This window comes from Bubalus kerabau, chromosome 22 (assembly GCF_029407905.1).
Source record: "Bubalus kerabau isolate K-KA32 ecotype Philippines breed swamp buffalo chromosome 22, PCC_UOA_SB_1v2, whole genome shotgun sequence".
Lineage (NCBI taxonomy): Eukaryota > Metazoa > Chordata > Mammalia > Artiodactyla > Bovidae > Bubalus > Bubalus kerabau.
In genome coordinates, this window is record NC_073645.1 from 19090692 (window position 1) to 19103333 (window position 12642).

At 38.3% G+C, this 12642-nt stretch overlaps 1 protein-coding gene across 2 annotated transcripts in view; it reads right to left on the minus strand.

The window, feature by feature from the left end:
- Nucleotides 1–8012: 8012 nt before the first annotated feature.
- LOC129636563 (cytochrome P450 2C31-like) overlaps nucleotides 8013–12642 on the minus strand; it is a 52194-nt gene continuing 47564 nt past the window's right edge. For both annotated transcript variants that reach the window (XM_055560034.1, XM_055560035.1), the window contains exons 8-9: nucleotides 10604–10745; nucleotides 8013–8561 (exon numbers count right to left, since the gene is read on the minus strand). In XM_055560034.1, coding sequence (XP_055416009.1) covers nucleotides 8380–8561; nucleotides 10604–10745 — 324 coding nt within the window. In that variant the 3' untranslated portion in view covers nucleotides 8013–8379. The remainder of the gene's footprint in view (nucleotides 8562–10603; nucleotides 10746–12642) is intronic.

The following is a 12642-nucleotide window of genomic DNA, read 5'->3' on the forward strand; positions in this document are numbered from 1 at the left end:
GGCCTCCTCAGAGAGCCATTTTGCTTTTTTACATTTCTTTTCCATGGGGATGGTCTTGATCCCTGTCTTCTGTATAATGGCACAAACCTCCATCCATAGTTCATCAGGCACTCTGTCTATCAGATCTAGGCCCTTAAATCTATTTCTCACTTCCACTGTATAATCATAAAGGATTTGATTTAGGTCATACCTGAATGGTCTAGTGGTTTTCCCTACTTTCTTCAATTTCAGTCTGAATTTGGCAATAAGGAGTTCATGATCTGAGCCACAGTCAGCTCCCAGTCTTGTTTTTGCTGACAGTATAGAGCTTCTCCACCTTTGGCTGCAAAGAATATAATCAATCTGATTTCGGTGTTGACCATCTGGTTATGTCCATGTGTAGAGTCTTCGCTTGTGTTGTTGGAAGAGGATGTTTGCTATGACCAGTGCGTTCTCTTGGCAAAACTCTATTAGCCTTTGCTCTGCTTCATTCCATACTCCAAGGCCAAATTTGCCTGTTACTCCAGGTGTTTCTTGACTTCCTACTTTTGCATTCCAGTCCCCTGTGATGAAAAGAACATCTTTTGGGGGTGTTAGTTCTAAAAGGTCTTGTAGGTCTTCATAGAACCATTCAACTTCAGCTTCTTCAGTGTTACTGGTTGGAGCATAGGTTAGGATTACCGTGATATTGAATGATTTTCCTTGGAAACAAACAGAGATCATTCTGTCGTTTTTGAGATTGCATCCAAGTACTGCATTTCAGACTCTTTTGTTGACCATGATGGTTACTCCATTTCTTCTTAGGGATTCCTGCCACAGTAGTACATATAATGGTCATCTGAGTTAAATTCACACATTCCAGTCCATTTTAGTTTGCTGATGCCTAGAATGTCGACGTTCACTCTTGCCATCTCTTGTTTGACCACTTCCAATTTGCCTTGATTCATGGACCTGACATTCCAGGTTCCTATGCAATATTGCTCTTTACAGCATTGGACCTTGCTTCTATTACCAGTCACATCCATAACTGGGTATTGTTTTTGCTTTGGTTTCATCCCTTCATTCTTTCTGGAGTTATTTCTCCACTGATCTCCAGTAGCATATTGGGTACCTACTGACCTGGGGAGTTTCTCTTGCATTTTGTATCCTATCATTTTGTCTTTTCATACTGTTCATGGGGTTCTCAAGGCAAGAATACTGAAGTGGTTTGCCATTCCCTTCTCCAGTGGACCACATTCTGTCAGACCTCTCCACCATGACCCGCCGGTCCTGACTGGCCCCACATGGCATGGCTGTTTCATTGAGTTAGACAAGGATGTGGTCCATGTGATCAGATTGTATAGTTTTCAGTGATTATGGTTTCATTGTGTCTGCCCTCTGATGTCCTCTCGCAACACCTACCATCTTACTTGGGTTTCTCTTACCTTGGACGTGGGCTATCTCTTCACAGGTGCTCCAACAAAGCGCAGCCGCTGCTCCCACCGGCTGCAATGGACCGCACAAAAGTGGGGCCTAAAGGAGCTACCCCTCGCCCAAGGTCAGGGGTGGTGACCAAGAGTGCCAGGCTGCAATGGCACAGGAGCAGCCTAGAGGAGCTACCCGGCACCCAAGGTCAGGGGCAGCAGCCGAGATGAGCTACTGTGCGCCGGAGTTCAGGGGCGGTGGCTGAGAGAAGCTACCCCACACCCGAGGTCAGGCGCGGCGGCTGGGAGGAGCAACCCCACGTCCAGGGAAGGGTGGCTGCACAGGCGCAGAAGGGCCAAGAGGAGCTACTCCACGTTCAAGGTCAGGAGGGGCGGCCCTGATGAGATATACCAAGCTGCTGCTGCTGCTGCTAAGTCGCTTCAGTCGTATCCGACTCTGTGCGACCCCATAGAAGGCAGCCCATGAGGCTCCCCCGTCGCTGGGATTCTCCAGCCAAGAACACTGGAGTGGGTTGCCATTTCCTTCTCCAATGCATGAAAGTGAAAAGTGAAAGTGAAGTCGCTGAGTCTTGTCCGACTCTTAGCGACCCCATGGACTGCGGCTCACCAGGCTCCTCCATCCATGGGGTTTTCCAGGCAAGAGTGCTGGAGTGGGGTGCCATTGCCTTCTCCAATATACCAAGCTGCTGCTGCTGCTAAGTCGCTTCAGTCTGTCCGACTCTGTGCGACCCCATAGACGGCAGCCCACCAGGCTCCCTGGGAGTTGTTACCAAAGGAAAGAGACAAGGGGAAAGGTCAATTCAGGGCATGAGGTTAAGAGTTACAACTACTACCTATAAAATAGATAAGCAACAAAAATATATTGTAAAGCACAGGGAATTATAGCCACTACCCTGTTACAACTTTTAAGGGAGTATACTCTACGGAATACTAAATCATTATGCTGTACATTTGAAAAATATATTATAAACCAACTATGCTTAAATGTGTAAATAAATGAAAACTTTTTCATATATCCATAAAGAATAGAGAAAGAAAGAAAAAGAACTCATACAACTCAATTTTTAAAATATTCAGTTTTTAAAATGGGCGGATGTTCTTTTATGTGGAATCTAAAAAGAAATTATATGAATGAAATTACTTACAAAACAGAGACTCACAGAGTAGGAACTTATGGTTGCTGGGGGAAAGGGATAGTTAGAGAGTTTGGGATGGACATGTACACACTGCTATATTTAAGATAGATAACCAACAAGGACCTACTGTATAACATATGGAGCAATGATCAATGTTTTGTGGCAGCCTGGATGGGAGGAGTATTTAGGCAGGAATGGATACACATATATGTATGGCTGAGTCCCTTCACTGTTCACCTGAAACTATCAAACATTGTTAATCAGCTATAACCCAATACAAAATAAAAAGATTTTTTAAAAATGGGCAGATGATCTGACATTTTTCCAAAAAAAGTTTCCAAATGGCTAACAGGTTTGTTAAAAAGATGCTCAACATCTCTAGTCACCAGGGAAATGCAATAAAAAACCACAGATAGGCATCTCCTCATACCTGCTTTAATGTCGATGATAATTATGGAATAATTGTGGTAATCATTTACAATGTATTAATATAAAACCATTACATTGCACCTTAAATATGTTCTTTTCTGCTTTTTATTCTGGCATTCTTTCTCTTTTCATTTCCATAATTTTTCATCATACTTGCTATTTTCAGATAATTCCAATGCATAGATTTAACAGGTTTTTCTTTCTATTGTCTACTTTTTATCCTCATCCTTTTGTGTGCATCTTGTTTTTTATGTCAATTTTTAAATCTTTTCCCTTGATAAAATATTAATATGAAATACATGCAGTAGAGTGTATTAACCTTAAGTGTACACTTTGGTGAATTTTTACATATGTGTATACCTTCCTAAGCACCATCTACATCAAAATCTAGAACATCTTCCTATACCACAGGAGGCTCTCTCACTTCCTTTTCCAGTCTCTCTACCCGAGACAACAAATCACTATTCTGACTTCTCTCAATGAAGTTTAGTTCTGCCTATGCTAGAAAAGAACAGAAACAGAATCATACAGAATGTACTTTTTGGTGTCTGGACTCTTTCGTTTAACTTCATCTTAGAGATTCTTCCATGTTTCCACAAGTTGCAGAGGAGTGTCTTTTTCTATTGATGGCAGTATCCTACTCCATGAATGTGATGTGATATATTTACCCACCGTTAAGCTAATAGACATTGAGTTGATTCCAGTTTGGAGCTACTATAAAGAAAGCTATTGTGAACACTTTTTTCCATGTGTGATCTTAGATACAGGCTGACATTTTTCAAGGATATACAGCTAACAGTCCTCGGGCTCCAGGACCAGGCAGATGTCTAGCTTTAGAACATATGGTTCAACATTTCAAGGTTTTAAAACAGTTTGTCCTCCCACCAAAATGTATGGTAGGTCTAGTAGTACCACTTCCTCATGATACTTGGAATTTTCAGGACTTTTTAAAAATTCTGGTGGGTACATACTAGTAATCCATTGTGATTTTAATTTTTATTTCCCACATAACTAAATAATATTGAGTACCTTTCTTCATATTTATTGACCATATAGATATTCTTTTCTGTGAAGAATTTGTTCAAACATTTTGCCCATCTAAAAAAAATATCTGAATGGAAGTCTTTCATTTTACTGATGTAATCTCGATGTGAGTCCTTCATTGGATTTATTCAGTGTAAATATTTCTCCCAGACTCTGGCTAGCTTTTTGATGATATTAAATGATATCTTCTGAAGAAGAAAAGTTTTAAAATTAATTTAAATGAAGACCAATTTGTTGATCTCTTGTAATTAGTGCTTTTTTGTTCTATTTTGTTAAAACTTTGTCAAGTGCAAAGTCATAATGACTTTCTCTTATGTTTCACAGCAGAGGCTTTATAGTTCTATTTTTCATACTTATGTCCATGGTCCATCTCAAATAAGTGTTTGTAAGCAACTCATAAAAAGAAGTTGATTTTTTCCCAATATCCATTTTATCTATAATGAAGATTATTCTTTCCATGCTAATTAAATAGCACTATCACATGGCCATATAGGTGTGAGTCTGTTTCTAAAGTTTTTTCTATTCTAGTGTATTTCTAGTGCCAATACCATATTGTCCTAATTATTATAGCTTTAAACTAAGTCCTCATATCTGGTGTAAGTCTTCTACCTTTATTCTTCTTTCTTCTTGATTATATTGGCTTCTTTGTATTTCCACACAAATTTTAGATCCATTGATCAATTCAGAAGATCTGATATTTACTGAGAATTCATTGAATCTTTACATTGACAGAATTGACACTTAAACAATATTGATTTTTCTAAATTTATGAACATGGTATAACTCTATATTTGGGTATAATTTCTCCCAGCAACGTTGTGAAATTTGAAGTATTGACGTGTTTCACGTTATTCATTAGATTCAGCCCTAGATATTTGCGGGGAGTAGTTAGCTTATTTAAAATGATTCTTTTATCAATATCATTATTTAATTATTTGATCTTAGTACAAAGCAGTACAATTCAATCTTTTCAATTCATTTTTTTTATTAACCTTGTAGCCAGTTCTCAGGCCACTCTACTTTGCCATGAGCAGTGTACTTCTATTACATCCTCAGGTGTAACACTCTCAAGATCTAAGGAGGACATGCTTAACAATTTCCTTTGTTTATTTTTGTTTAGCAGCTCCTTGGAACTCACATAAAGTTTCTATTCTTTGTCATATATATCCACTAAAGACCACTCAATTAGCTTAGTCCTCATCTAATAATTGGACAGATATTTCCTTAGTAGTTTTAGGAACCAAAACAGCACCTAATATTTGCAAGACACTTTATATATATGTTGGAGCATGCCTTCAACATGCATCCAGACACTTTATAGTTCTGCTGTATCCTTCACTTCCTTCTTGCACAGAACCTCCAGGTTTGCCAGAGGTGAGAGTTTAGGATCTTCTCCAGTCTTTTCAGAATATTTGTATATTTCTAATGTCTCAGGAGGGCATCCCAGGTGTTGCTAGTGGTAAAGAACCTGCCTGACAGTGCAGGAGACATAAGAGATGAGGGTTCAATCCCTCGATCAGAAAGATCCCCTGGAGGAGAGCATGGCAATCCAGTCCAGTATTCTTGCCTGGAGAAGCCCATAGACAGAGGAGCCTGGCTGGTTATAGTCCTTAGGGTTGCACAGAGTCAGACACAACTGAAGTGACTTAGCACGCACACACATGCAGTGTCTCAGGAATTCATCAGGTTTTCAAAGCCTTCCATGAATATCTCATTCCTCACCTTTCCCTTTAAGCTTTTTGGTTAGTGTATTGATTTCTATAGCTTCGGGCATCTACAATATTCAAAAATTGCCCCTGATTGTTTTCAACAAATGTGTCTGTGGAAAGGCTGTTCATACTGGGAAACTTCTGAGATCAATCCTGAATGTAGTCTTCCACAGTGACCACAGGCAGGTTAAATAATAATGATTCTCTGGGAACAGGGTTTTGAAGGAGTTCCAGCTCCACTCACTGCCTCCTGCTTGAGGCTGATATATTGCTGATGCTTTTCACCATGATTATAGTCTGTAGCTTTTCAAGGCTACCTCAAAGCTGGGAAGATAGAAGGGAATAAGGCAAAACATGACAAACCTCACTGTTATTACTGAGGTTTATCCATTTTCTTGAAGAAACACTCTGCAGATTGATGCACATCTTGGCTAATGGCCAAAGATCTGAAAAAGCAGACCTGATAAGTTTTACTTGTGCCTTCATTGTTTTATATCAGAGAGAATTATTAGAAGTCATTACTCCATACCACATTTGCTGACATCCTTCAGTCTAATTTTGAAAGGAAGTAATGAAAAGTGGATACTCTTACTTTTACAAAATCATGGGGAATGGGTTCAATATTTCATGATTAATGAAAATAGTTTCTAGGATTTGGGAGACATCTTTTTTTCACAATTTTTCTCAATTTATAGAGAATGTTTATCATTAAAAAATGTTAACCATTATCAAACTTTTACATTTACGGAGAAGGTCACTTGTTCCCTCTGCTAGGTTTGTGTCTATGCTACACACTGTACATCAAATAATGCAATGATAACCTGGGGCTCGGGGTAATATTAGTTTTCTCCAGCAGAAAATATGTTCCAGTAAGCAGAAAATGTTTAGGGGTGAATCAATGTAATTTAAGCAATGTTTAAAATTACTTAAAGATGAACTCTAGTCTTATGACTACTCTTCAACCTCAGGTTTTTTCTTAAGGCTTGTTTACAGATCTTCATAATCTTCAGGCTTCAGGTGAAGTTGGAACATTTACTTGATCCTTCTTACTTGGCAAGCTCTAGACTCCATTTTTTTTTTCCTTTGAGCCCTCAGAACATTTCAATTTTTTTGTTTTGTTTTGTTTCTAAAGCTCCTACACAACATTTTGTAGTCACCCCTTCAGACTCTCAGCTCCTGATTTCAAATCAACAATCACTTCAAAGGTAAAATCACATCAAATAACAGGCTTCCTGATATGGATTTCCTAAACTCTCTGCTTTCTTGTTCCCAGAAATCCTCACAACTTTGAACACTCCTCCCTGCTGACAAATATATATGTACATAGGCATGTGTTTGTTTGTGTATATCTGTGATGAGCCAGAGGAAGAAAATACAGACATAAATATAGATGTTATATCAAGAAGTTTCTGGTCATTGCAATTATATATTATTTGTAGATGATAAAATTTCCTACTTGAAAAATCCATGAAAGGTAACTAAAGTTACTAAATCTACCAAAGAATTCAGTTTTCAGCATATAAAAGGGTTCGGTCAAATAGTCTTTCTATTACAGTCATAACAGAAAAGTAAAGAGATACATACTTTTTAGGGCATTATTCTTCAGTATTGATGAAAAACAAAAATGCACATATATGGGCAGACACTTCACTTCTAGCAAACTATCCCAGAGAGATAGTATAGGAATAATAAAAGATGTATGCAGGTAGGAGCATTTCTACATTAACAAAAGTTCAAAATAATCTAAATATCCTTGAACACTAAGATAATTTTTAAGATTATTATAGGCATGAAATATGGTATTATGACATACATTTATTTATATAGATTGTGAAAGTACCTGTTGCTATTATCTGATGTCACCAAGAAGTCAGAGATATATTGTAAATAATACATACATACACACATATCCACAGAAACACACATGCATATTTCTCTGTGTGTTCAAATATAACCATAAATACATATTATTTTCCTTCTTTTTTGCTTTACTATGTCTATATCTGTAATTGAGTCTATGTGTGGGTCTGTGTTGAATAACTAGGAGAAAAGAGAAAGGACAGCCTTGAAAATAACCAGCAAATGTAATTTTTATCCCATGTTATTCCCTCTAGCTGGAGCAATCTTCCTCTGCTTTCTTCCTGCATGTATGTATGTATATGTATATATACATATATGTAACATATATAAAAACATATACATCACACTTATAATTACACTTTAATGAACATTGAAAAAACAGAAATTATACATGTCAAACTGTCAAGAGATTACTCCCCTGAAGAGATAATAACAGTAAGAGATGAGTACATTATACATATATTTTTTTTAACACATGTGATAATTTTCTACTCTAATTTTTTTAAAAATCAAAATATGACATTTATAAGGTACCTTTCCACTGTAGATGAGATACAGCTTAAGATCTCAGGATAGAATTACAAAAAAAACATTTTATTGAAGACAAAACAGTGAGCTGTAGTTCATGAAGCAAAACTTGAACTGAATCTTAAAGAAAATCAGAAGAGACAGGGCTCAGGAAAGTCACTCCTGACTTTAAGGGAGAAGTGGACCATAGCTAACAGCAAGGACAAAGAGCATCAGCTTGTGTAGATAGAGCTGGAGAGGCTTATCTGCCATCTGGCAGCAGCCCTTTCTTCAGACGGGAATGAAACAGACCTCATAGAAGTGTGGTATAGATCCCACCCCTTTCAGAAGTGGTGTAGTATCAATGTTCTTCGGATCAATCAGAGGTTTCAAGGTAAATTGCTGTAAAATGCTGACCAGGAGTAAAAACAGTTCCATGCGGGCCAGGCCTTCTCCAACACAAACTCTTTTTCCTAGAAATGAGACATAAATGAAATATCCATATAATTCTCATTTGATCTAGTGCACAGGGAGATGTAGATAAATATGAAATGAAAGAATAGAGTAAATAAATAGATAAACTAAGGAAAGACCAAATAACCAATGGCTTCTCCTATTTACACAAAAATCTGGTCTGCTTCATTCCCTCAGAACATATTTCTGTGTACATTCTATTTAATATATTTTTTTAATCCCTTCTGTACACCCATGTGGGAATTGCTTTACTAAGGGCGGCCAGTGACATTTTTCTACACTCACACACACACACACAGATATACACAAGCACACAGACATATACACACAAATAGACGTATATACACACACTCGCTCATCCCAATCAGCATTAGACACACTATACGTTCTCCATCTACCTCCAACCCAAGTCTCAACAACAGGTTTATTTCTCCTCATCTGATTCCTAACAATAATCTTGACCTTGCCATGTCCCTGTTTTAACACTATTTTAAGAGTTTACCACTATCAGGTATAAAAAGAAATATCACAAACTAGACACGAGTATTACTACATGTTCACCAATCCGGACACATAAGCTATTTCAAGTGTTAGGAATTTCCAGTCATTCCTCCAAATGAAATACTCGTCCCCTCAACCCTGCCAGCTGAGATTCTCTACATCCTTCTAGATCCACCGCATTTGTCATTTACTCTATACAAACTTCTTTGATCTATTCAGGTAGATATAATTTACTCCCTCACTGGTATTCCACAAGACTTATTAGTGCTTGTAATACAGAATATTTCACATGAAATTATAATTATTCCTCTGTCCCACACACTGGAATATAAGCTCATAAGGTAAAGCCTTAGATCTTATAATGGTAGCACAGTATCAGGACAAAAGCAATCCCACAAACCCTGTAAATTGAGCAGAAATCTCGAGCAGGCTCATTATGCAACAATGGACCCAAAATTCAGGAAGAATATAAGATTAGCATTGTCTCTCTATGCGATCACCTCTGGGCACTGTTCATAGTCTGGGGGTGTTTCTCCATCTTCCCAGATCCATTCTGTTTGTTTTTCTTTTACACCTACTCTGTGTTTAGGAAGTTGATTTCTTTGGAATGCACAACCCCAATAGTTAGTTACCTTCTTTACTGTGAGTAAACTCAGAGGATTAAACATTGAGAAGGTTAGAGTATGCCCTCCCTCAGTCCCAGCCTGTCAGGCCACAGTTTCAGCAGTGGCTGTATTCTCCAACCTACAGACCCATCTCCTGCTGAGGCAGCCATTCTCTTTGCTTAAAGTCTGCTTGAGTTTCAGCAACACCCTCCTTCTCCTGACTCTTCAACATAGGATGGTAACATCGTCCTGCTGATGCTCATCCCTGAGTACTTGACCACTCCTTGCCACTTCCCTTAATCGTGTCCACACCTCTGAAAACAGTCTCTTCATTAAACTGTCTAAAGTATCCTACCTCCTTCTTTCAAGGACCCTGAAAAATTAAAGGAAGATACTAAATATAAAATGTTTCTTCCTGCAAGAAAACTTCCTTTATCTTCCAACTACTCTGCCCTCTGCCATGTCCCTCAAAATGCAAGATTCAGGAGCTTCTCTCTCTGGGTGCCCACAGAAACCCTCTGAAGAGTATTTTCTCTCTGGAGTATCCTTGCCTTTAACCTGCATTCCTCTTTCTTAGAGGAAGGATGCATCTGTTACCCACATTTGTATCTCTGGACCTGAGTGAGCATGAGTCTACTACATATAAGGTATGCAGACTACATTGAGTGAATTGACTTCTCAGGTCAGGGGAGAAAAGCCGCAGTGTCTAGAAACCTAGATATCTAGGAGGAGCTCTTAGGAGACTCAGCAGTGGGTAAGAGAGCAGAAGTCAGGAAATACAGCCTCCAATCCAATGAGAAATTATCTGCACTTTGGGAGTGGTGCCTCTGGCCTCATGCAAATGACAATTTGTCCAGCCCAGACTAGCCTCCATGCAAAGCCCTTCCTTCTCTCATTTCACCACTGATGTACAGACAAAAATGAAGCATGCTTGCCTGCTGAAAAAGCCATGAAGTAGTCACTCTTCTTAAAGTTACCACTTTTATCCAGGAAGTGACCAGGATCAAACTGCTCTGGGTTGGGAAACTCCTTGCCATCGTGCAGGACAGAAGTCAGAGATGTTAATATGGCTGTGCCCTGAGATAAAGAGAAACAGATTAATTGGATTATAAAAATGGTCACGGAGCTTGAAAAAAAAATACCTTGTCTAATCCTTTCCTTTTGTAGATGAGATGACTGAGGTACACACAAAAAATTTATTCTTTTCATGTCAGAGAACAAGTTAATGACCAAGCCTGTGCTGTGCTTAGACACTCAAGTCATGTCCGACTCTTTGCAACCCCATGGACTGTAGCCCACCAAGGCTCCTCTGTCCATGGGGATTCTCCAGGAAAGAATACTGGAATGCCATGCCCTCCTCCAGGGGACCTTTCCAACCCAGGGATCAAACCTAGGTCTCCCTCATTGCAGGCAGATTCTTTACTGTCTGAGCCACCAGGGAAGCCCAGTGACCAAGCCTAACAGATCTTAAATCCTACAATGCCAGTTCAGGGCACTATTAAAACCTGACTCCAAGACAATCATCTTCAGCTTGTAGTCTACCTACTGCACTTGCTTTCCAGTAAATTAAAGGAGCTGCATTTTTCTTGACAAAAAGAAAAAAAGCCATATTGTTTAAATGTGCTGATGTCACTGAAAATCTAGCTCTTTCTCTTTGGAATCAAATATGACATCTTCTTCAAAACTACATGAGTGGCCATATTTTTGAAAACTATTTTCTTCTCCTACTAAGATGAGTAACTAGTAAGCATACCCTCCTCCTCCTATGTTTTTTCGATGTATTTGTTGAATGTTCTTCTGGAAGTAGGATGGCATTTCTGGTTTCTTGTAAGGTTTTCCTAAACTCAGAGATACCACGTAACATAATGATTTAGAGTTTAGTTTTTAGAATGAGTTGAACATTTTTCTGTACTAAATTAATCTCTGTGACTATAGGAAAGTTTTTTGTTTTGTTTTGTTTTGTTTTTAACATTTGCATGCCTCATTTTCATCACAAGTAAAATATAAACAGGGAGTTCCCTGGTGGCTAAGCTTCAATCTGTAGCTTAGGTTTAATCCCTGGTTAGGGAACTGAGATCCCACAAGTGGCTCAGCAAGCCAAAAAAAACTAAACTGACGACAACAACAACAAAAAAAAAACATAAACAATAAATTTGCATTATTTTATTATATAATGAGATAATATAAAAAATACTTTTTAAACAGAGATTGTTGCCACAAGCTAAAATGCTCAATAAGTAGAAATTTTGCTGCTGTTATGATAACAAAGATTTTATTCACAGTATTTTGGGATCATAATACTACAGAGACAAAATTCAAATTCAATGCTTTCTGGTATACTGTATGGCCTTTCCAAATACATGATATACTTCTCACTCCAAAACATCATAGATTGAAAGACAGACCATCATTTCCATGTGGGCAAATAAATAAAAGAATCAAGATTGCCAGGAGAAATAAAAATAACCTCAGATATGCAGATAACAACACCCTTATGGCAGAAAGTGAAGAGGAACTAAAGAGCCTCTTGATGAAAGTAAAGGTGAAAAAACTGACTTAAAACTCAACATTCAAAAAACTAGGGTCAGGGCATCCAGTTCCATCACTTCATGGCAAATAGATGGGGAAACAATGGAAACAGTGACAGACTTTATTTTCTTGGGCTCCAAAATCACTGCAGATGGTGACCACAGCCATGAAATTAAAAGACGCTTAGTCCTTCGAGGAAAAGCTATGATCAACCTAGACAACATATTAAAAAGCAGAGACATTACTTTGCTGACAAAGGTCTGTCTAGTTAAAGCTATGGTTTTTCCAGTAGTTAGGTATAGAGTTGGACCATAAAGAACGTTGAGCACTGAAGAATTGATGCTTTTGAACTGTGGTATTGGAGAAGACTCTTGAGAGTCCTTTAGACTGCAAGGAGATCAAACCAGTCAATCCTGAAGGAAATCAGTCCTGAAAGTTCATTGGA